At 29.1% G+C, this 27,273-nt stretch overlaps 1 protein-coding gene across 1 annotated transcript in view; it reads left to right on the plus strand.

Annotated features, from left to right (window-relative positions):
- The window catches only part of LOC145276893 (ras GTPase-activating-like protein IQGAP1), a 274,771-nt gene that overhangs the window by 147,143 nt on the left and 100,355 nt on the right, over positions 1–27,273 (plus strand). Inside the window, exons 10-15 of the mRNA XM_080128329.1 lie at positions 4,987–5,077; positions 9,048–9,208; positions 14,503–14,593; positions 18,626–18,826; positions 19,589–19,752; positions 21,520–21,601. Coding sequence (XP_079984455.1) covers positions 4,987–5,077; positions 9,048–9,208; positions 14,503–14,593; positions 18,626–18,826; positions 19,589–19,752; positions 21,520–21,601 — 790 coding nt within the window. The remainder of the gene's footprint in view (positions 1–4,986; positions 5,078–9,047; positions 9,209–14,502; positions 14,594–18,625; positions 18,827–19,588; positions 19,753–21,519; positions 21,602–27,273) is intronic.

The following is a 27,273-nucleotide window of genomic DNA, read 5'->3' on the forward strand; positions in this document are numbered from 1 at the left end:
TATAAAAACTAGCTTACTTGTATCCCGGCCTTGCCCAGGAATTCATAGTAAGTGACAAAAATTCAATGCCCAAACCCAAGCTAGAAGTAATTATGAATAATACAGCCTGATAGTTATGTTAGCAATATTAATACAAAGATCAATAATAACAAAAATGGCAATACTACTTCTATTACTATTTATAGTAACATTATTGATATTAGTAATAATAATCTTAATGATAATAGTAATACTGATAGCAAAACTCATAATACTTTTATTGCTAATAGTTCTATTAGTAACACTAATAACGTTAAGAAATGAAACAATATTAATACTAATATTAATAGCAGTAAGATAAATAAGCATAATAGTAATTGTAACAGTAAAACAACCAATAGTAAAATAATCAGAATAGTAATAATCGAACAAAAAATACTAAGACTACTACTGCTAATAATAACAATAAAAAAATACTAAGATTACTGCTAATAATAATAAAAACCAAAAATGTAAATGTAGAAATAGTAGTATTAGTATAAATATTAGCAGTAATGACAATATTAAAATCACCACCACCAACAACAATAGCAATAATAATAATAATAATGAAGTTATAATTTCAGCCTTGACTGCCATCATACTAAATAGTTGAGAAGAGTCCAGGAGGATGTAAGGACTGAGGAGAGAAAACACAAACCGAACATTCACTGGATGAGGGTGAATTGAACTGAGACCTTGTGCAGACTTGATGCCAACCGAATTCCAGTGAAAACAAAAAATAGGAAGAATGTAGAAAATCAAAAAAATACTATTAGTAAAAATAACAATACTAAAGTCACCACCACCAAGAAAATAAAACAATCAAATTAAAGTGTAACTTTGAGAACATAATTTTTATATAATCTTGAAAAAGAAAATTATTTTAGGAACATAGAAAAATTATTTTAAAAACATAGAAAAATTATTTTAAAAACATAGAAAAATTATTTTTTAGGAACATAGAAAAATAATTCAAACAAAAAAATTGCTTGCATTTTTTTTTGTATTTTTCTGATAAAAATTTCCTTATAAATTTCCACATGCGTGTTGGTGGTTTTGTTTTGTTATTTTTTAGAAAATTTTCTGAAACCTTTACTGCATTCAAATAACTTTAAGATAATTATAACAGAAGATATACGTTTATTTTCATACAAAATAGAATTTTTTGTAACTAATAAATTATAAATAATCATGAGATTTTGAGTAAAATTCCTTTCTTCGCATTTCGCAGTTTTCGTAACAAAGTTCAAAATTTATTGTTTGTTTGTTAATTCAACTCAATGTATTATGTATAAAATGACTGCAGGTAAGAAGGCGAATAATTTTTTTAGTGGTATGTGGCTATGAATAAAAGACTCATTAATTTCGGGTTGTGTGGAAGAATTAATTTAATGAAGCGAAATATCTGCTACTTACTACCTATGTAGGATTACGTATTTGAGGGTGAGTTGAAGCGGATAAATTATGATATTTATTAAACAGTGACCAAATGTGCATATTCATGCTTGAAAACACGCTGCAATATTAGCTGGAAATAGTGAGTGTGAAAGATTTGCATAGCAATTGCCTCGTTGTTTGCTGTAGCGTCAAAAGTGATGCAGGAAAAATCTACTTTCTATTAAGTATAAAGATAGTCTTTGTTTTGAAATTTGTTTTCAAATACTCAAATGAATCTGAATCTTTTTTCAAAAGTATTTTGCTTACTTAGTTTAGGAGTGAATCCTTTATATACAAAAGTATAAACATGAAATAACTTCAGAGATTTAAAATAGAAATATATAAAATGACATCAACTCCTCAAAAATAATTATAATGACACTGATTACGTGACATCTTTTATTGGTTTTGCTTTTAAATGAATGTTGACAACCTTTCCTTTGTTTCTGTCATCTATATATTAATACGATATCGTGTGTGTCACACTTTTCAGCAAATTTCGTTAGTTGAGATTTAAGTCTGGAATACACATTAATTTTGGAATACACATTTACGAACACGTCAGGCAGCATTCGATTAGCATGTTCTCACCACTATATTTATTTTTAATTCTATAAAATTTAGGATTTTATCTTTCTGGTGAGTGCAAAAGTTAAGAAATAATTGATTGAAAGTTATTCCGTAGTAAAAAACGATAACATAAATCTCTCTGCCGGTAGACACTATAAGTTTTCTAATTTAAAATATTTGGAACAAAAATTGAGCAATTATGTTTGTTTTTTTTTTTGTTTTTTTTTTTTTCATTGTTTACTTTTTTTTACATTGTTTATTGTTTGTGAGAGAGACGCTGATGTTTTCGTTAATTAAAATATTATTGCTATTACTACAAAATTTTCATGTAAACAAAAGCCAAGATGCCTATCTATTATGAAACCTTGAACTTCATGAAAAGCTTTGACCTTGCTAACCAAAAAGCAACATGTTATCAGCGAAATGAAACTGGTTTTGTACATAAAATATTTTTATAAAAAGAGTAAATCTAAAAAAATACATATATTAAATGACAGTTCCTTTTTCTAAATAAATTATTCTCATTACCACATTGTTTTAACTAAAAACTGTTTTTGGCACATAAAATATTTTCATCTATATATTAATATAACGTGTGTGTTATTTTGTGTGTCACATTTAATTTTTTTTTTTTTTGTTCCGAGTGTCTGATGGTTAATTGTTATGCCTTTCCATTTCTTGTAATAAATAATTTTACCAAGAACTCTTCATAAGTTTTGGTTTCGGTTTCGATTCAAGGTGATGCACCCAAGCCATATGGAAATATTTTTTATTTTCGAAATCACAACTTTATAAGAATGGATCGAAAATTGACTCTTATCTATATATATAAAAGTGAAAATGTATGTGTGTATGTTTGTGTCTGCTAAAAACTTTCGACAGACGGAACAAAAATTCACAAATTTTGTCTCATATGAAAGCCCCATCCTTCGCCCGACAAATATAAAAAATTGGCTAAAAATGTTAATTTTTTCACCCTGAAATCGGCACTTTTCTACAGGGGGAGGGTGGTCAGACAAAAACCGTCCTCTGATGACAAGATCGGTTCTACACATGCGTCAGACGACGTCATAACCTGATTTAGTTTAAATATTTAAAGAACTGACACAATTTCATGTACGTCGTGTTAGCTCAGTTGGTTATATAAACGTTTTGTGTTCGAATCGTGGTGTGAGATGTCTTTTTTTTAATTTTAATATTGAAGCAGGGTTATTTAAGCCATTTTTCACGTAACGTTCGTTTTTCTGTTTTTTTTTTACTTCGCTTATTCTTACGTTTTCATTAACACCCCCCACCCCGACTGACCACACACACCCAAAAACACCCAGGTACCCACCGATTTTTTAAATTTTAATATCGAAACAGGCTTATTTAAGCCATTTTTCACATGTTTTTTTTTTTTTTGGCTTTTATTTTTCAGAAGTTTTAACGTTCGTTTTTCTGTTTTCTTTTTTGGTTTTCAGATTTTTACATTTAACATCGTTCGTTTGCCTTACGGTAGTTTTTTTTATGTTTTGATATACTGAGATTTGGGAAAATCGATGTGATCGGTTTTTGGCCAGAAATTTGGCGATTAAGAGGTTAAAGTTCAACGATTTGACCTTTGAGAACGCTACCAAACTCCTCCGACAATTTTGGGTCTACGCACTTAAAATTTTAGATATAGGTTCCTTGGACATGGATCTAACTTAATAACTTGATTTGAGCCCAAAACAATAAATTTTAAGGGGTCATAATAGGGGTCAAAATTTAAAAAAAAATTGACATCTGCAGTCTCTTCCAAATTACTCAGACAATTTCTGGTTTAAATATTTGAAATTATACATAAAGGGTATTCAGAGATAGGGCAAGCTTTTTTATCAGTTTGGGTCGAAAATTTTTAGTTACCAATATATAAATATATGTATGTCTGTTTGCATGTCTGCCTTAAACTTTCAATAGAGGCGACGGATTTTAGCAAGATCATTATCGTTTTAAAGTTCGACCTTTCATACGATAAATATCGAAAAATTGGCTAAAAACATTAATATCTTCCCCTTCAACTAGGCACTGGGGGGGGGGTCACTTTTTTTCGCCGATATTTTTAAAAGTTATCCTCTCCTTTAGATTGTCTGGCCTTAATTTTAAAAAATGTTGCTTCCGGTTTGGCGGTGGTCATAACAGCATAAACGTTAGGTTTTACCCTGTTCCTTTTCCTCCTTTGCGGTACGGGTTCGAGCCTGCCTTCCTACTGCCACTTTTTTTTTTTTTGCTCAACAAAAGCTGCAGTAACTTCAACCAAACTGGTTAAATCATAGCTTATGTGATCATTAGATGAAATCAAAATCATCAAAGGAAGCAACTAAGTAACATGATTCATAAATAACAATTTTTAAACTTCCATATATAAACTACAAAACAAGTTCACAAATGTGCCTACCTCTCAAATTATAATAGCTACTATAGGAGAAACCAAGCAAATTATTAAGTAAATTTCCAGAACTTAACCAAAATGACTACTTTATAAAAACATTGTATGACAATGTCCTTTAAGGTGCCAATCTATGTATCCTAAAAATTTTGTAACTATTTATGAAGGTATTTTAGATTATTTTGATATTTTGTAAATTCTTTCCTTAGAAGGTTAAGTTGCTCTATTGATATAGTTTTGTTGGCTAAAAAGAGTAATCTAATTAGTATTTAATTATGTCAGTTCAAGCAGGTTATTTTATAACTTTTAGTCAAGTTTTTGAAAGATATTTTACAACTTAAAAATAATATACTTTCATGTGCAAACTTCTAGCAATTATTTTACTTCATGATTAATGATTACTTAATTTTAAATTTACTTGAAAGATCAATGAAATTTTGTGAATATTTCGAACATAAATTTATTTTATTTTTTGTAAGATACATATATAATATTAAAATAAAAAGATTATGCTTGATGTTTAAAAAGTTTTAAAAATTTTATTTCAGAGTATTGATCCAAACAGTACATATGAAGCTGATGCTTATGATGAATTATTAACCCAAGCTGAGATTCAAGGTTACCTAAATAAAGTTAACAGTAAGTTCATCTTTGCTTGTACTTTTTTTAATAGGACTGCAGTATAGTATTTATCAAACTTAATGAGATTTTAAAATTTTTTAAAGAACCTTTTAGTCTATAAGTCAACAAACAATTTATAATAAACAATGCTAAGAAATTTTAAATTTCTAGGAGGATATCTTTAGTAAAAGAATGCCAATACAAAGTTTTATTGGAAATTTATTGAAGATCCCTTTTCTACCATTCAATTACCTGTTGTCACTGCAATGAATCAGAGCTGGATGGCTTTGTTTGAATTGAAATCTTTTTTGTTTATCTATTCATTGCTTCTTCACTTCATGAAAGCAAAAATCATTTTAAGGACCTGATATAGATCAACTATTCATCTGTCTTATGGCGATGTTAAAAGAATGGACGTGTGTTCTAAAGTTAATAGACGTAGAGCAAATGTATGTAGCAAGAGCAATTCACATGGAAAAGTCAAATCAGGCATGGGATGAAGAAAGGATGCACTAAAGAGATAAATTCCTGGCTTGATAGGTTACTTTGGAGATCAGTTTCTAAATGCTATACATGTCAGCATGTAAAACAGACGTTAAAGTGAATATAATCTCTTTGTAATGTAACTGTACATAATAGTAGTAATACACACGGACGAAAAAACGCTTTGGATAATCACAGATTTCAAGGTAGTTCTACTAAAATAGCCATTTTTTTTTTTTTAAACCAAAGCACTTCAAGTCTTCAAATTACTACTGTTTTGTTCGGAAATGAATATACTTTCAAATGAATTAATAAATATGAATGTACATTATATATTTTAAGAGTTTTAAGCAAATAAAGTGATAAAAATGTGAACGTCATAAAATGGCGTTTTCGGTAAGGTTTTGTAATGACCCCTCCTGTTTTCTAAAGGTCCGTACCGTGATTGTATGAAGAATTTCGTCATGAAATTTGGGAACCAATTAGAAGAGGTGTTAATCTTAATACTGTTAAGTGTCCGAAATATTTTTGACCATTTCTTTTTTTGTCGTGTTAAAAATAAGACTTTAATATGACGAGTATTGAACATTTTGAAAAAAAAAATTCTTCGGACACCCAGTAGTAAGTAAATCAATCTTTTTACTATCTTTATCAATTAAAAGTATTATTTTATGTTGAGTAGGACCGCGGTAATTGATAATTTAAAAGGACCTACCCGAAAAAAAAATTGTTTCTATTTCTCGAATTTGGTCAAATGAAGTTAGTATTACTAGAAGAAGCAGCAGCAGCTCCAGCCTGTAGAATCAGCCATAGCACAGTGTAAACACGCGTTCTTTAATTTTTATTCCAGAACGAATTAAGAAAAACATGAAAATATAAATGTTCTTATGTTTAATTAGAGCTATTTTGTTATCAGAATAACATTAGTTTGGAACTATTCGGTTTTCAGAATGTATAATAACAACAATCCCAACCAATTCGGCATTATGAATCTGTTGCAATTTCTCACATTTCTCGTCAAATTTAAAAACATGGTTAAAAAAACAAAATAAACTTTTGTAGATATATAGCTTGCATGCACTTTTATTCTTTAAATTAGTTTTGAACAGCGAATTAAAACAATGTTTTACTGCGAACAGCCACAAATGTTTTTTTTTTCAAAAAAAAATAAGTATCAAAATCTCGTTTATACATAGATTCAAAAAAGTTGTCAAAAAACAAATATATAACAAATAAATGTTATCAAAGGCAAGATAAGTTACTTTTCCACCTAACTGGATAATTTTCTAGTGTTTTTATTTAATGTAACATGTTTATTCAGCTCGAAAAACGTACAGTGTTTACCGATGTATTGGAAAATTAAAAATGGCACCCGGCCCGACTCTCTTTGACACGGTAAGTTTGAGAAAAGGAGTTAAAAATAAAATAAAAAAACTATACAAAATACTGTTAAAAACTCACCGAATATATGTCAGCCTATGTCACGGTAACATATATTGAGCGAGTTTCTAGCAGTATTTTGTCTACTTTTTTTATTTTTAACTCTTTTCCCCAAACTTACCGTTTCAAGAGTCGGGCGCCATTTTAAATTTTCCAAAACATCGGTAAACACTGTTTTCAAGCTGAATAAACATGTTACATTAAATAAAAACACTAAAAAATTATCCAGTTAGGTAGAAAAGTAACTTGCCTTTGATAACATTTATTTGTTATATATTTGTTTTTTTTTGACAACTTTTTCGAATCTATGTGTATAGTAATACAAACCCTCAAAATCTATATCAATATTCTTAAAATTTTAAAAGAAAACACATCAAACTACAATTAGGAAGCTTTTTATTTCGTTATTTTTTTTTCTACCTATTAAGCGAAAGATATTTTTACAACCTGCTCCAGCGTAGTATAAACGGCCTATGGAATTAACACCTTCAACCTCGAAAATAGAAATCAACAAATTTATGGAATTTTCTTTAAAATTTCGCAACGCAGTTTCTTATTAAATTAAAACTAAATATAACATTTGCTGACTTATTTACCTGTCGAATACACACACACACACACACACACACACATATATATATATAACTTTCTGTAAAATATTTATTTGAAATGGAAACGGCATTTTGCAGTTAGGACAACAAAACAAAAATGAAGTAATGGTTCGTATTCCTAAAACACTCTTTAACCCTAACAATAACACTAAGTTCGAGTGGCAAGCCCCCCCCAACAAAATACCTCTGTAAGCCACATACAAGCATCTAAAACAAACAAACAAAAAATAGATCCTTCCTTAAAGAAAAATACACATAAAAATAAATTGGTTAACTGTCCTAAAATGCTAGAATGGCCTGGAAATGGTGAATTATTTTACATTAAATTTTTGTGAAACTAACCGCTCCCCCCTCTAATATTATTTTTGTTAGCTTTGTCTCTGTCAAGTTTTCAGTATGTTCACACATAATTTTCCTTAGCCCCTACAATTAATTCAAAGTCCGAATGGCAACCCTCCCCATATTCTCATTGCATAGAAACCCTCTTAAAACTACACATAATCATCTAAAAAAAAAAAAAAAACATGCATATTTTCCCATAGAAAAAAAAACAGTTAACTGCCCTAAAATGCTAGAATGACCTATATTAGGAAATTATTTTACATTCAATTCTAAAATAATTTGTTTATCTTTCATTAAAGTTTTTCATGACATTTTATACATAATTTCCTAAAAAGGTAGAATCACATTTTGGAGGGATGGTCAGAAGGAGTTGAGTGGGGTTAAACAGGTGTTAATCTACAATAATACCAAAGAAATATTGCAATATATTCATTTTTAAATGGTCTTATGTTTAGATTTAAGTTTTTTGTACATAAAGCACATTACAATTCAACTTTGAGTTCTCCAACTTCTTTTCTGTTTATGGATACATGGCATTTTTAAGGAATTGCTGCATATTTATGCACATTTACTGCAGATTATTTGGAAACCATAAATTTTGGGAGATTTTTAGTTGCATATTCTGATTCCTTGTACAAAAATACACTTATATGGTAAATTTCATTTCTTAGTCTTGTGTTTTAACAAAGATATGACATTTTTACTGAAAAAGTAGTGTAAAAAATGTGACGAAACGCATATGGTCGTTAAGAGGGAAAAATATCCAAACGTGTGAGGCACAAAGATAGCCATAACTTCCTTAATTTTAATCAGATTTTAAAAGTTTAAAAAGATTCTTTCTTAGCTCACCAAGCTCTTTCTATGCATACCAATATTGAAATATTTCAAGCTATTTCAATTTTTTCATGTGTATTGCTAATAATAGGCATTAAAAATCTTTATATGAATTTTATCCATCCAAATGAATAACATTTCAGCAGAAATGACTAGATGATAAAAGATGGCCAATCATATAATTGCATCAGTTTCTGATTAAATTGATTAAGCATTGTAAAATTGTAACTCTTGCAATCATATACAGAATTTCTCTCAAAAATGATTCTTTATTTCAGCTCTCATGTGTTTGGATTCTCTGAATGATGCGCTGTTGAAAAATGATCGTAAAGCTCTATTGGATGCCTTGACTTCAAATTTCCTTTCTTTGAAGAATATTAATGCCAATAATATTGACTTTTACATGAAGACTTTACAGGAATCTCTGGAACTAAAAAAGGTTTGTGCCATTTTTTCTTTAATTGAAATTATTAAAAGAAAAATGTACAACAATTTACTGATCTGTCCACGTTCTGGAATAATTTTTTGCCTCAAAGGAAAGGTAAAGATGTGAATCCCTGGTAGGAAAATTTATCAGATCTAGTTTTTACAGAAAGTGAATTTAATATATTTACAAAAAGAATTCCAATAAAAAAAATGATCCATATTTTTTTTTATTTTGTTTCAATGCAATTCTTTTATAATAACAAAAATAAAGCAATCTTACATAAGCCTAAATAAATTCCTATATTTTTTCTTATGATTATAATGTTACTTTATAGTTTATTTATGGATTCTTGTTTATAATTACTAATTAATAAAACCAGGATTACCTTATATATTCAAAAAACATTTGATTAACTTGGCTTTCTATGATTATTATAGAAATTTAGTTGCATAGATCACCTAATAAAATTGATAACTTCTCTTCATGACCACATCATGGTTAAGTGTTAGTTTTAGTCATTTAGAATTGCTTTAAAGCTTCACTGCTCACTCATTTTTCTACCAAATTTCAAGCAATTATTACAGTTTGTAGACCACCTTCTCAGCTATATTGTGAATAAAAATTTTCAATTTTCATTCTGTAAAGCAAAAGTTACAATGAATTTACTGACGTTCAAATTCATAAAAAAACGTAAAAGAGGTGAGCGACGTTTTTATGACTGGTTTCCATAGCAGCCACATCGCTTCAGCAACTACTGTTGCTACCAATTCACCGCTCTTGCAAAAAGAAGTAACAAGTGAAACAGACAGAATGGAAGGGAGATAATTGGGGATTTTATCGAAAGCAGACGAGTGCCATACGTTGTTATTACGTATGTGTATGTTATGTTTATGGGGGGAAAAAAAGTCAAACTGAAATAAATAAAGAACAAGTGAATTTACTGGAAGCCTGGAAAAATCATGGATTGCAATAGAAAAATGCAAGCATGAAAAGTAATATGATTAAACTTAAACATGGAAAAGTAAAGAACTAGTTGTTAACGCTGGAAAAGGAAAGGACAAAATATTCTAGTAAAAAATATAATAAATTTATAACTTAAAATATTGCAGCATTAAAAAATTTTTTAAAATTCAATTTATAACATTATATAAGCAATTTTTAATGCTGCAATATTTTATGTTATAAGTTTATTATATTTTTTAGTAGAATATCTTGTTCTTTCCCTTTCTAGCTTTAACAACTAGTCCTTTATTTTCCATATTTAAGCTAAACCATATTACTTTTCATGCTCGCATTTTTCTATTGTAATATATATGATGAGAATAATGGAAATTGTATTCTGACAAAATGCATGAAAAAGGAGCAAATCAAGTTATGTGTTCATCAACGTTTCATCTTTATTGCAATAAAGTAATTTGTTTTAATGAATACATGGAATTTTTAAGGTATTGCAACAGATTTATGTATGTTTACTGCACAATCACGTTGACACACCGGTTCTCGCCAGATCAGTGAAGTTAAGCAATGAGTCTGGCCAGTTCCAGATGGGTGATCATTTGGGAAGACTAGGCACTATATGTATGATGCGGAGTCATAGAAATTTCTAGGGCAGTATCTGGGGGTGCGTTTAATTCACTGGGGTGTGGATGCACTCCCGAATCAAGACAGAAAACAATGGGAAACTACTGTCTTTACTTATCTTCCTGACTCTACAATTTGGAGAACTGTGGCCGCTGATGCTGTTATGACTGCAAATTACTTGAAAGCCATTAATTTCTATCAATTTTCAGTGGCATATTCAAATTCCTTACACAAAAATGCACATATATGGCAAATTTCATTGATTAATCTTGTATTTTAACAAAGATATAATATTTTTACTGGAAAAGTAGAATAAAAGATGTGATTTAATGCATATGGTCTAAAAGAGGAAAAAATATTGAAATGTATGAGGCACAAAATAGTCATAACTTATTTTTAATCAAATTAATAAAAAATTCCTTTGATCATCAAGCTCTACGTATTTCATTATTGAGATAATTTAAATGCTTTTGTGTGTGTGTGTGTGTATATATATATATATATATATATATATATATATATATATATATAAATTTCATGTATCCACATAAAATGTTATAAGATATTTTCTGTATGAATTTTCAATATTTACTTCAACAGTGCTTAATACATTAGTAGTAAGTTATGAAAATATATATGGGGATTAAACTACACAGAATTTTCCAAATTTCATCCTTGTAAGGTATCATCAGTCCGACAGTGTCTTTATTGCTGTTGGGCTGACATATTGACATATTCAGTCTTAAAAGATCAACTCTCTCAGGCTTTACCTTTTCTCTGAGGAGTTTATTGCTAATTGCAAGAAATACTGAAAGGGCTGCTCAGTGTACTTTTTTCAAAACCGCACATGACCTTATGTCTAGCATCCTGGGAAATAATGTATGTAAAGCTATTCATGTATTTATTCAAGAAATGTTAGAGGGATGTCTTATCTATTGCATATGTGTCTGTGTGACATATATTGTATAATATGTAGAAATACCTTGATTGGTATCAGAGAATGTGATAAGAGTATTGAGCATGAGTTATAACTTTTTTTGTAAAGATATTTCTCTAAGAAAAGGGTACTCTAATTTAAAACACATGATTTTCTTTACATTAAATGATGTGAATTAGCTGGGTTTTTTTTTGGGGGGGGGGGTAAATATATTTGTTCAGAGAGAATAATTAACATGCAAAGCTTTTCTCGCTGAAGAAAAACTTTTCAAACATGAGCTATGCTTGATATAAAGATCAGGGTTAAAACTCCATTCACTATTTAGTTTGAGGAAAATAATGTTAACAAAGAGTTGCAGTCATCATGCTTATAAAAAATATCAAGTTTATGAATTTGTGCAAGCTGGAAGGAATACTGGATATTTTAGCTTAAACATTACTATAAGGTTTACTTAATAAATGCGATTAAAATAACTTCCTTTATAATTCATATAATACAGTTATCATTATTCTTTATAACTCTTTGCAGAAATAAGTAATTTTGTTTTTCTGAGAATTTTAACTCAAGTAAAAGCAACTATTTTAAGATGTTGCTTTCTGTTCAGTAGTCATTAATTATTTAAACAGATCTTTAAATCTATTTACCTAATATATTAAGAGAACAGTTATCTAAATTCTAATTCATTAACTTTACAGGGATGATTAATAAATCTTGATTAATTTTGTGTAGACTAACAAAAAATAAAAAATAAACTCCAACTGTCAATCAAAATTTTTTTTTTACATTAAAACCATTATATAAACAAAATTTTTGTTCTAAAAGTGGAAAAAAATAAACTAAAAATATTTTTAAATCTCAATACTCGCATAATAACTCGATACTCACAAGCAATATTTGTGGCTCGTACTATCTTTTTGTTAAATATATGAAAATTATAATTGTTCAATGTTTGTTGGAAATTTAAGATTGTCTTGGGCTTTTTGAGAAATGGCGTCAAGTTATGGAGAAAATGAAATTACGATTTAAGTTGAACCTTTGAAAATTGGAGTTGTCATTTTATGAAGAGGATAATTATGATTCGATTTATGTTTAAAAATCAACAAAAATTTCTAGGGCTAGCTGTGTCTGGCCATGTATGAAGCGCTAGAGATGTAAGTGCCAATCTGGGCTTGAAGTTTATATGTTGTGAAATGATCTCTGAAATAAAGAGCATTTAAAACTATTTAAAAACACTAAAAAAATGAGCCAGATAGGTAGAATTGTAACTTTTAATGATTATAGTAAATTTTATTTTTTCGTTTTTTGGCTTCTGTATACAATCCCCCATTTGTTATGCAAATCTTAGTACTATGTAGCTGTTGATAGCTTGATTTCCAAATTATTTTATTGCTATTGCTAACATGTCAGATACAACATTCACAGCAATTCTCTGAAATGACTAACCAGCTTTTCAAAAATCCACAATTTGAAGTCTTTTGAAATTGAATAAAAGGAATCCATGTCCATACACTGATCTTTATTTCACTATTCATTATCAATGTATTAGGTTGTTATTAAAATGCGAAGTACAGCTAATGTAATTCCTAACTTTCAGTGTAGTGCTACATCAGTTACATCACTTTTTCTCTCATGCCTATATCTCCCTCATGCATGTGCTTTTTTTCCCCCCGTTTTTACGATCATTTTTTTTTTTTATTTGATATACATCGAAAAGTTTTTTTGTCTTACTTTAATTAAGAATTATTTAAATTAGTTTTTTTTTTTTTTTTTTTTTTTTAAGACTTATTAAAAACATTTTTTTAAAATCTTTTGAAGTAGTGAACTATTATATTTAATAAAGACTGTTATTTTTATATGTATAATTTTAATTTTTATTGTATACTTTTCAATTATGTCCTCTTTTTTATATTTTATTTCAATAAATCACTTGGCAATAGAAATATGAAGAATGATAAAAGTGAAGGAACTAATTTGCTTTGTCACTGCTTCCGGTAGCAGCCACACCAGAAGTTAGGAAGTACATTAGGTGACTAGAACCAAAAACCAAGATCAGCAACATCATGAAATCTTCAAAATATTTAAAATACAACATTAATAACAAAAAAAATTGTTCATCATTTTTAAAAAATGTTATAGAGGCAAATTTATAAACATAAATTTTGTTTGATAAAAAAGATAATGCTCATTAATTTGATACTTTCAGTATTGCACAATTTAAATTTATTAGATGTGAATTAAACTGTAACAGCATTATTTTAAATTAAAATTATTTAATTTGACGTATTGAACTTATTATTTTTGTCATTGATCTTGTTGAAAACTGCAGCAAACAGTAAAAAACAATCTCCTAAAATGTTTGGAATATTTTTCGAGTGTTTGAAAAGAAATCAATAATTTGATAGTAAAAATTGTAAAATTAAAATAGTGAGTAAAATAGTTAAAAAGTTTTGAAAGTAAAATAGTGACAGCACATAATATTCTATCAGCTCAGCCATAGTCAGCAAAAGTGTCTCTTGTGGCTGTTTTAATGTCTTTTAAAACCCTGACCCCACTTTCCTTTCTAGTTATTATCTACAGTGTTCACTTCCCTATTTCCTTTTAAGGTAAAGCAGACAATAAAACAGGATTTCATTGAAAGAGAAATTTTGATCCTGATTCTTATCTGGTTAGTTTCTTTAATCCATAATTTTAAATATTTTATTTGAATGAGCTTCCTAAATTTTATATGAAAAATTTTTTATGGCCATTCTATTTTATAAGTGATGAAATAAACTCCTTTCTATTTCAGAATAATAACGGTGATGATGTTAGGCTGGACAAGGATGACGTTCAGTCTGCTGCCAATGTTGCTAATGATGATGCTGATGTGGAATACCAAAGTATGTAATTTAATTTTTAGCTTATTTTACTTTTCTTTATGAAATGCCAAACTTCAGAAAAATTATTTAAAATCTTCATTGATAAGTATCTATGTGATAAATGACAACAAAGGTTCTTTTGGGGTTTTTTCCTTTGTGTGAAAAGGGGAGGCAGCAGGGCATGTTTTTTTCTATTATCTCTTCTGCTTGTCAGAGAGTCAGGTGAAGTTGTGATTGCTCTTTGCCAGGCTTGATTTATTTCAATTAAAAAAATAAAAATTATTTAAATTTTGAGATTTTCTTTTTATGTAAGTAAGGATCTTAATTTAATGGAACTTTTGTAGTTATAAAGGTGAGTTTAGCAGCAAGAATACAAATGTTTAATATTGCATTTGTAACATAGTTGATATGTCTCTTAGTATCCCCAAACTGTAGTAACATGCAAAAATTTGACCTATGCTGCCCCCCTTCCTTATTTAGAAATCTGACCCTTATCACAGCAGCACTGGCATTTCAATGGTAATGTCTTGTTTGAGCAGAAGCTGAAAAACATCAATCATTTTTTTTAGTAAATTAAATCTAAAATGAATGAATGAATTAATAAAATTTAATAAAATTGAAGACCTAAAAAACATCTTGAGGATAGAATTCATGTCATTTTTTTAAGTTTTTATTTAAATTTTATGCTAAATTATATATTAAAAGAATTGAACAATAACTAAAAAGTGGCTTGCTTTCTTTTTTTTCTCAAATTTCTTAAATTTATTCTGAAAAACGTTTTTTGGGTTTGTAACAGAAAGTAGTTCCATTTACTTTTTATTTATTTATTTTTTTTTTTTGTGGTGAGTAGAGAATAAATTTTTGTATTTGTGTATAAATATATCTTTTTCATCTTACAAATTATAATTTGAACAGATGGCTTCCAATGATGCCTTTTTTTAAAAAATCTAGTTTAACTATATAACATGTGTAAGAAAATATGTATAACATAATTAAGAAATATTAGTTATTTTCTATAAATACAAAAAAGATAAAATTCTCAATTTTTTCCTTTGCAAAGGTTAATACTGTTTATATTTTCCTATAAATGAAATGGGGATATATTTTATTTTTAAAAATAGATACCTACCTATATATATATATATATATATATATATATATATATATATAAAAGACTCCTTGTCTCTGTGTGTGAGAGTTCATTCCCTATGAACTCTGAAATGGCTGGGCCGAATTTTTTACAAATTATTTTTTTTTAAATTACACACAAATGTATGTTTTTAAGGTTTTGTATTAGAATGCCTCCGATAAGTGTCAAAAATCAATAATTGCAAAAAATCCTATTAAAGAAGGAATGTCAGATTTTGACCGAAGTTAACACTCAGATAAAACCTAACATCACAAGTGAATTTTAGTAGTTTTATCACTGCACAAGCAGAAGTGTCCCGCATGTAAAATCAACAGTAGGTTCTTTGATAAGATAGAGGCATGTTCAAAATGAGTGTTTCTGTTTAGAGCATAAATGAACCATGATACTTAACTTTTGCATTTTAAACGTTGATGCAAGTCATATAAAATAATTTTATAAACCAACCGTAGGTTCTCTTCAGTGAAATGTAGACTATAAGGCATTGTGAACCAAGTCACTGTGAGGATATCTGTGAAGAACAGTCAATCTAAAAAATGGGCAATTTCACCGATTTTAATAACAAAAGTATTCAAAGTATGGGACATTCATTGATCACAATTCAACCCTGGGCAACGTCAGATATCCGTGTTAGATTATAAAAATCGTTACTGATTTATATGGAAGAATAGACATCACAGAAATTATTAATTTATATAATTTAAAACTTAATGTATTTCAACTACTATGATCTAATAAATTGAGATGCCTTTTTTAAAAGTTGACATGATACATGTGGATGCACAAATAGTAGCTAATTATATAATATATTAGCACTACTTGTGTCTTGACATTGCCTGCAAAAATATATTTAATCAAGAATTTTCAGGCTACAACATTAAATTATGGGTGTTGTTAATATATATTCCAGATTGAAAAATATTCAAAAGATTAGAATCATTAAATTCTAACAAGGGTCATTGATAGTGCTCAATAAAATAGGGCACATTTATAGCTTTTTATTTTCTTTGTCTAATTAAATGGCATAGTTTAATGTTCTTAAGAACTTTAAACCATGCCACACGCTAGACATGGTAAAATATTTTTCTCCTCTAAAATTAAAAAAGTGTAAGAACTTTCTTAATTTTCATTTTTTCTTGCCTGATGGGATCAATAATGATGGAAATGGTCTGCACATCATAGTAAGATATATAAAGAAAATAAATTTTATATATTTTATTTTATATTTACTGTTTTTTATATTTAAATTTCATTGAGAAAAATATTTTTCAAAACAAAAATTTATTATTTGAATAAAGAATACAATATTTATAAAGTATTTTCCTTAATCCATGGCTTTTCAATGTAGGCTCATCTCCTCAGAGGAAAGTCATTAGTTAAGTATTAAATCTGATTTGATATAATTTTGCTATTCAGCACATACATAGAAATATATTAAAGATTAAATCTTTTTAAGGGACATAGAGAAAGAAAATAAGGGTTAAAACAAAAAAAAGTATGAGATTTTGGTATCCAAATAGAGTAATCTTTGAATAGAATGGGATGATGTCATTAGGTACCAGATTGGTTGAAGATTTCCCCATTGAAGTTAAATTCCAATTCTTTTCAATGGAGCATCCAGAGTAACAGGCACAAATCCTTTGGGAATGGAGAATTTTAGATTTATTCTGTCTCATCTTTTGGTGGTGCAAGATCTGTAGAAAGACATTCTCTTTGATAAAGTAAAATCCAACGGTTCAAAATGAATATTCCAATTAACTATAATAGCCATGATAAAATCAAGATAATTGGAATTTAAAACAGGTTAAATCTGTTATTTTACGAGTGGATTAATGAATTGGTTTCACAATGCAAACACAAGAGAAAATTTAAATACAGCCAATTTGAAATAACATAGATAATTTAACATTAGACAATAAAAAAAAAATACCCACTACACATTATTTGCTAAACATACTCAATCTTACCATATTCTCTTATATATAATCATTCAGGAATCAGGAATCTTTCAATCAGCTTAATCGATTGTTTTTCTTTTTAAATCGTTCTTTCATATCCCCCCCCCCAATTACATGTTACGTGTCAAATCTTGACTCCTGAATTGTACTTTTGAAAAACATCATTTAATATTATTTAAACTTATATTTATCTACAAATAGTACTATTAGCTCCCCTTAATTTTACTATTTTAACTCATAATTTGTATACTCAATCATAAATTTATTAATGTCCCTGAAGTACCTTTCACAATCTAAATGGAAATAAGAACTTGATCTGCTCAACCACAACTCATCTTCTGTACCGTTCCACAATCTGTCTGCAGAATTGCAATCCCACACAATTCATTCAAGTTTTAGTTGTTGATTTGTGCAAACATAACTGGGAATTATTTAAATTTCATTATTTTGAATGTACAGTTTCTTTACATTCCAAATAATTCATTAATTAATATTACTATAATATTAATATCAATAACTCTATTGCGTGTGTGTGTGTGTATATATGTGTATATATATATATATATTAAAAATTAGAAACAAATCCTGCAGAATATTTGATTTATTAGGAAGTGTTTCTAAAATTATTATACAAATGAATTATATGGATATATGTGTTTTGTGAGTGTTCCGATCACTGAGATTTGAAAATATTTTGATATAGAATTCAATTAAATAAACCCATGTGTTTTAATAAGAATATAGGTTTGAATAATTAAGATTATAAATTATCTTTCTTCAATGATAAAAATGAATAATATTAGAATGTTTCAATCAAATTAAGTTCATCATTTGTCTTGCTTTGTAATAGTTTTAGTTTTTAATTTCATGAAATCAGATTTTACTGTGGAATATTTTTGGGAGAATAATTTTTACTTATGTTATTTTGTCTTTTTTTTTTTTTTATAGAACTTTCAGCTGTAAAAAACATTAACAATTGTATTGAACATGGAGATGCAATGCAGCTTATGAGAGCACTTCAGCATCCTGCTGCCCTTTTGAATCCTGTTGATGACACGGCACCAATGTTATACTATGATGAGTTTTGCAGTATTAGAAATGAAAAACAAGCTCCTTTGGAGTATCATGAAATTTTTAATGCTGTTAAAAGTAATTTTTATTTTTTAAGTTCTCAGTTTCTCGAATAAATTAATGTTTAATGAAATGCATGATTTTTATTTAATTCTTTAAAATTTCTAAAAGCTTAGATTAACTTGAAATAAATTAAAATTGATTGCATCTTATAATTTATGTTGGATTTATTTGCCATTTGTAATAACCTACATTTATATCAATCAATCCTAACATAATTGTAGTTGATCTAATTTTTGATGCTGAAAATAAACCTTAGATTATTTATCTTTGATTGTTCTTTGCTGTATTTTCTATTTATCAAGTTCTATAACCAATCCTCTTTGCAATAGAATTCACCATCACAACATGTAATCTTATAAAAGGATTGCTATCATTTAAACATTGCAGTTTTAAAATAAAATATACACCATTTTCAGGTGGACGAAATAGGAAATTATAAGTTTGTTCATTTTAAATATAAAATAATATATTAACAATTTTATTTTCTCAAGAAACAAATATACCACTTTTCATTATTCACATTTTCTCCAGCTGTATTTTCAGATAAACTTGTTTATTAGATTTGTTTAAATAAAATCTCTCATGTGCATTGAAGGGGTAGGATGGATTTCTACAATGAATGGAAAATGGCTTATGTATAAGGTTTTAAGAAAAGTTCAAATTATCCCTAATGGATATGTTCTTTTGATTATAAATTGAAACTCATTAAACTTACTTTAAATATATATTCATGCATTTATTTATTTTAAAATATAAATTTTGCTTTTTCTTTTCTAGTACTTTCGGCTATTGCTGCAATAAATGTTGCTATTGAACGAAGAAATTCGCAGACAACATATAATGCTCTGTCCAACCCAAATGCACATATTCCCGGGTTGGACATTGAACTCAGCGAGAAATACATGAATAGTTTAGTTCGTGAAAAACAGCGTAAAAGTGGGGTAAGTGTTTTTTGTTTTTTTTATAGGCATATTCTAATGCACTATCCCTCTAAATACACAAATACGTTCAGAAGTTTTCGGTTCATACTGTAACAAATCTGAGGTGTCTTTGCCTCATCTTTTAAAAATGAATATCTAAAAATAAATTCTACCTTTTTTTTTAATAAAGATAAGCATTCATTTCTTAGGGAAGTATTTATAAACGAATAAATGTCCATGTTTTTGCTTTGCAACAATGAGATGATTTACTTTAAATATTTGGAATTTATTCATTATAATTAAGTCTGCTTTTTGTAAAGCATTTCAATTTTATATTTAAATACTGATGTGTTCTGTTGAATGTTTTACTTTGAAAAAAAAAATATTGTTAAATATTACCTCCAGTTTTTAAATATTTATCAAGTCAAATTATTACCTACTTTTTTTTTTAAATGTTGATGTTTAATTTATAATTTTAATTAGAAAGTTATTGTGAAAGTCCTTTTTCTTTTATAATTATTAGTTACAGCATATTAACATGTTAACAATTCCATACATTTTTATTAAGTATACTTAAATTCTCTATAGAGAATTTTTTATAAGTTATTTTATTAAAAAATGTGTAGTATTACATTGAAAAATGTTGAAATTTTGTTTCAAACAGTTTTAAGTTAATTAAGTATTTATGACAAATTAAAAAACTATTAAGCTTAATGTCAAAGTAAAGGTCAAATATTTTAAAATAATTGTTTTCTCTTTTATTTTTCCATTATTTTTTTTATACAGAAACAACAAAAAAATAACTGAAAAATCCTAAAAGAACGAAAAATTTAGTTTTCGTTATTTTAGGATTTTTCAGTTATTCAAATATTAAGTGTATGAAATGCCATAGAACTATTCCTTTATCATTTCTTTTGATTGAAGGATAAAAACGTCATTGCTTAAGAAATGAAGTTTGGATATTTCTAGAATTTTGATATTAATAGATTCAAGTGACATCAGTTTTCTTTTTATAAGATTTTAACTGTGTTGTAAATAAAAAAATGTTAAATGCCTGATGGTCTGAAATTGAATATTTTATATTACAACTTATAAGCTGAAAATAGTTTGATTTTACTCTTTAATAATTTAAAAAAATGTCCTTTTCTGCTTCTATTGTTTGTAAAAAAAAAATAATTAATCTTTCAAGTATCAAAATCTAGAAAATAAAAACACATTTTCCTTAACTGTAAAGTTAAAATGTTTTGTTTTTTTAAATTTTTGAGAAAAACACTTGTAATTATGGTTTTCTGTATTAAAAAAGATATTAAAATAATGAAAGTTGCTTATATACAAATTAATTTTCGCTGCGGGAAAAAGGAATATTTTTACAAAATCCACTGAACTCTTACATTTGAAACAAGTTTTTCGTTTAAAATTTACTCTTTCATTTTTTGTTGTAGATTGAAATATGATTAATTGACAATGTAAAAACAAATCTGCAAAAATGTATCACTAAAGGCAAAAAGTAAAATAATTTTGATAAAAATGAATGCTAATACCTTAAATTTGATAAGAATGAATGCTAATACCTTAAATGTTTCTTTAATATATTACAGTTTTTAATATTTACAGTGTACAATCAGCTTTATATTAATTGATAAGACAATTACATTGAAAGTGAAATTTTATGAAAAAATGTTTTGAGTAGAAGTTGTTGTTTGTGTTTACATTTTTATTTATACCAAATTCTTGGTGAGTAACCAAGGATATTCATGTAAAAACAAAAAAATGTAATCCCATTTGCAGATGCCATGTGAACAGCTCACTCACCATGAAATTGTGATGTGTGTAGAGAAAGTTCATCAGCAAGTCCAAGAGGAGCATGAAAGTAAGGGCAACTGAAATTGCATTTTTTTCTTTTTTTTTATACGAGTTTAGCTGACAACCAAGAGTGATATCACAGTTTACATAGATAAGACGGTACTGTCATCTTCCTTTGACACCGCCAGGGTATTATTTTGTTTCATTGATGACATTTTTTTTTTCATGCTATGATGTCTTTATTTCTGTAGATGTTAATAATATTACATTCTCCGGAGATTGTCACATTCTCATTCTTCCATTTCAAGAAAAGTCTTAAACAGAATGCAGTATCTTAATGGACTCTCATTAATTCTTGCCAATCATTTCAAAGGTTCCACTAATGAGCATTAATATATCTATACATATTTCAACAGATTGAGGAAACGGGGGGGAGGCAAAGTTGGCCCTCTGTGCATCTCATGGTCAGTTTATTTTTCTGGAGACTCACAAAGAGCTGGTGCTACCAGATCAGGCTGTCTTTTGGCTTCCTGAAACAAAATGCATCTACATTGAATTTCTGTTTTTGTTTTTAATCCTCTTTTGTAAAACTTAAATATGTTCTGCAAAAACAACAGCCCCCCTCCCTTCCTAAACTAAAACGGTCCAGCCAATAATACTACAACCTTTTCCTTTGCAAAACTCCATTATTTTCTACAAGGCCAAAAATGAAAACAACAATCCACCAAGAATACCAAACCAAGCTTTATGATTAAGAAAGGAAATTATAAAAACAACCAAACTAAAATCCAAGAATGCTTATTTGAAGAAATAAACCAGATTTCACTTGACCCTATCGGTGGGGCATCAGAATATGCTGACTGTCCCCCTGTAGAGAGTAGAAGTCCTTCAATGGGGCTACCTGTTGGCCATAGGTAGCAACCCGTAATGTCTTGGGACGGGATCGTGGTGGTTGAGGAGTCTATGACTTGGGGGAAAAAAAGTTGTGGCCCTGCAACACACCACTTCGGTTTTTACCTCGACTAGATGGGAGGTCGGAGAGGTCCGATCCACTCAATCGGCTTGTCATACCAAGCCCTAACACTTACACTGGCAAATGTTGATTACAACTTCAAATTAAAAAAAAAATCAAGTCTAAAGATAATACAATATCTTACTCTTACTACAAACAGGCAAACCAAATAAGTGTTAGAAGACGGTGGCAAGGGTCAATCAATTGCTGAGATAAAACCACACAACTGTTGCCTACCCAATGTTTCTATTAAACTGGGAAAATGAAACTAAAGGAGGAATCGGGAAGCAATGGCACAAACTCAACTGATTGAGTATATCTTTTTTGTATCCTTGGGTTGAAAGGGCGAATGGGTTTCCCCCCTAACATCTCCCACATTTGGGCTCCAAGGAGGGTGGAGAGCCAGAAAGATGAAAAACCAATCAACTATACATGGATCTAATGACTAAAAAACCCAGAAAAACCAAAAGAACCCACTCTAACGTTTCAGACGTTACCAGCTCAGACAGTGAGCAAGAATCCAATCTTGAACATATTGATAAAGAAAACTTCCCAAGATTCATAGTTATTGAAACGTTGGAAGGAAAAAAGGGTCAGCGATCTGTCCCTATTTTTAATTAAAAAAGTATTAACTCAAAACAGCAATCCTAAAACAGTTAAAAAAAAAAAAAATGAAAAATGGCAACCTATTTGTTACAGTAGACAACTACAAAAATGCAAAAACTCTCCTAGGAATGGAAAAATTCCATATTTATAAATGCAAAACTTTTGCTCACAAAAGGTTAAATACCTCTAAAGGCATCATAAGAAGTCATGAACTAACCTTAGCTACGACAGAAGAAATCAAAAATGCTCTAAGAAAACAGGGAGTGATTGATCATGTCCGAATCAATATAAAAAGGAACGGTCAATTCATACCTACGACGTATATACTAACATTTAATACTCCTAAAATTCCAAAAGAAGTCAAAATTGGATATACAATTGAAAAAGTGGAACTATATATACCAGCCCCTCTGAGATGTTTTAAATGCCAAAAATATGGGCACCATAGAGAAGTTTGCAGACGGCACAAAACATGTAGAAAATGTGGTCTAAAAGAATCCAACCACACGGAAAATGAATGCCCCAATGAAACAAAATGCCCAAATTGCCTGGAAAACCATCCAGCATACTCCAAAACATGCAAAACCTTCCAAAAGGAAAAAGAAATTGTGGAAGTAAAATACAAAGAGAATATATCCTTCTCTGAAGCAAGGAAAATGGTAGACTCTTACCAAAAAGTAAACACCTATGCAAACATCACAAAAATTCAAGCCAAACTAACCAAATAAATTGCCAAGAGTTATTCAATAAATTAGTTTCTGAACTCTAAAATCTAATTGAAACTTTAAAAACCAACTAAAATTAAACTAATAAGAAGCAAATACTAGTATCCTTGAAAACTCAATTGAGTGACCAAAACCAAAAACAAGCTCCAAAGAGCAAAATAGAATCCGATCAACAAAAACTACAAATAAATCAACGTAAAAGATCCAAGTCACGAACATACCCCAAAGTCAAATACAACTTAATACTAAACTGCAGGCTACTGCAATAGAAGCAACACTCCACAAAACCATCATTTGCTCAATATACATATCCCCCCCCCTCCTGAAGGCATCACAGAAACAGATCTAAGCAATCTAATACAGCAACTTCCAAAGCCATACATCATTATGGGAGATTTAAACAGCCATAATGAGATATGGGGAAGTGAAAAAAACAAGCAAAGGGGAGAAAAATTATAGAAAATATAATAACGAAAATCTATACCTTTTTAATAATAAAACACTTATTTACATCCAGGAACTGGTACATTCACATCAATTGATTTAACATTGTGATCCAACACTTGCCTTGGATTACAAATGAAATGTACTAGAAGAGCCATATGGAAGTGACCACTTTCCCATTACACTTGAAAACAATGATCCAATGCCAGAAAACAAAATACCCCAATGGAACTTACAGAAGGCTGATTGGAAAAAATTCCAAAATTTATGTTGGACTAAACTAACATCGGATAATAATCCAAACCAAAATAAAATCACATATTTTACCACTACACCGTATAATATTGCTGAGGAATGCATTCCAAAAAGCTCTACCTCCCCAAAACATAATAAACCCTGGTTTGAAGAAAAATGCAAAGTAGCCATTAGAACTTGTCGAGCTATACTAAGGAAATTCAAAAAAGAACCAACTAAAGAAAATCTCGATAAATATAAAAACAGTAGAGCTAAAGCAAAACCATTAAAGAATCAAAGCGAACGCCATGGAAAAACTATGTATCAAAAATAAATACAAAAAGTAAAAAGGTCTGGGACATGATCCGAAAAATCTCAGGGAAAAGTAACAGCAACCCTACTAAACACCTGATCTATAATAACCAAAAAAATACTAGCAAGAAAGAAATGGCAGATTGTCTTGCTGAAACTTTTGCAAAAACTCCTCCTCCAAAAACTCTAACAAAAAATTCCAAATTATTAAGGAAAAAGCAGAAAAGGAAAAACTCCAGTTTCAGACAAATAATACAGAAAAATACAACCAGCCATTCTCTAAAAATGAATTGAAAGTATCCCTAAGCAAAGCTCATGACTAAGCTGTTGGCCCTGATCAAATTCACTATCAATTTATAAAACAACTTCCTGATACGTCTACAGATTACCTACTACAAATATTTAATGATATTTGGGAAAGTGGCAACGTTCCTGAAATATGGAGGAAGGCCATAGTAATCCCTATACCTAAAACATTTGCCAAATGATTTATAGTAATGCCTGAAATCACATTAGTTTTTCTAGCTTTCAAATCTTCCAATGAACTAGGTTTGGTTGCATACACAATTGTTTTCACATGTCCCCATAAAAAAAATCTAATGGAGTCAAATCTGGTGAACGTGGAGGCCAATGAAATGGTCCACCCCTCCCGATCCATCTGTTCGGAAATTCCTGATTTAGAAACTGTCTAACACATCGAGCAAAGTGACAAGGAGCTCCATCTTGTTGAAAAACTTTATCATCTTTCAAGTTTAATTGTTCAAGTTGCGGAATAAAGTAATTCTGCAACATATCTAAGTAGCTGTCACTGTTAATAACACAATCTTCAAAAAAAATATGGCCCTATGATTCGATTTATTCCCAAAGCACACCACACATTAACTTTAAAAGAGTCCCTTTCATGTTCAACAGTTTCATTTGGGTTTTCAGTTCTCCAAATTCGACAATTATGCCTGTTGACCTTGCCACTAATGTGAAATGTTGCTTCATCAGAAAACAGTAAATTACTTACAAATGCATCATCATTGCAAAGTTTTTCATTGAACTGGTGACAGAAAGTTAGCCGTGTATAATAATCCTCTTCTAGCAACTGTTGATGTAATTAAATTTTGTAAGCTTTCATATGAAGTTTTGCCCGCAGAATCTTATGCACAGTAGACTTTGGCAGCCAGAGTTCCAATGATGCCCGTCTTACAGACTTTCTTGGACTTGCAGTAAAGGATTCTTCTATGGAAGCAACACTTTCGTTACTGACACATGGCCTTCCAGACCGTGGTTTATCATGGACAGAGCATGTCTCTTTAAATTTTTTCATCCATTTAACAATGGTATTCCTATGAGGCGCTTTTTTATTCTATTCAATTCTAAACTTTCTTTGTACAGCAATAGTAGATTTCAATTCAGCCAACCAAAGGACACAGTTTACTTTTTCCTCAATTGAAGCCATGAGATCAAATTGATTCTGAGAAACAAAAGAAAATATTTTTTACTTATTTTTTAATTATCTAAACATTATTACGAATTTTGTGGTGAAAAATTATTCAATAACTATACTTAAAACTAGATACATGAAACTTTATAACATTTTTTACAGATTATTTCTATCGCAAATATAAATAAAGTCATAAATTTTTTAAAGTGCACACAAACTTTATGACACCCTGTATTTCCAAAATAATGGAAAGAATGATTAACAGCAGATTAATATGGTACCTTGAGACAAATAATCTGATTACAGATTATCAGTCAGGATTTAGGAATTAAAAAAGCCTCATGGATCACCTGATTCGGCTAGAAACCTTCATCAGAAGCCTTTATCAAGAAAGAACATCTTACAGCAGTCTTCTTCGGTATTGAAAAAGCATACAACTCGGCATGTAGGCATGGCATTATAAAAGATCTACAAGAACTAGGATTAAAAGGCAGAATACCCATTTTTATCACAAATTTTATAAATGATAGACAACTTAATGTACGATTAGGTGATACCCTATCCATCAGTAAAAAATAAGAAACAGGGGTACCACAAGGAAGCATCCTGTCTGTCATACTCTTTAGCATTAAAATAAATAACATTGTTAAAAATATAAATGTAAGAACAGAATTTGCCCTCTATGTGGATGATTTCCTGATCTGCTGTAGATCAAAATATATTCCAAGAATAGAACGCCATTTACAACTGTCTAAACAAAATAAATAGACAACAAAAAATGGGTTTAAATTTTCAAAAGAAAAAACAAAAGCCATTCATTTCTGCCAAATCCGGAAAATGCACCATGACCCAATATTGAAACTGGACAATGAAATTATACCTTTAGTTGATCAATATAAATATTTGGACATCATCTTTGATAAAAAGCTTTCGTTCTTCATATTAAATACCTCAAACAAAATGCAACAAAGCCA

The sequence above is a fragment of the Euprymna scolopes genome, chromosome 5 (assembly GCF_053919585.1).
Source record: "Euprymna scolopes isolate OS-2025 chromosome 5, ASM5391958v1, whole genome shotgun sequence".
NCBI lineage: Eukaryota > Metazoa > Mollusca > Cephalopoda > Sepiida > Sepiolidae > Euprymna > Euprymna scolopes.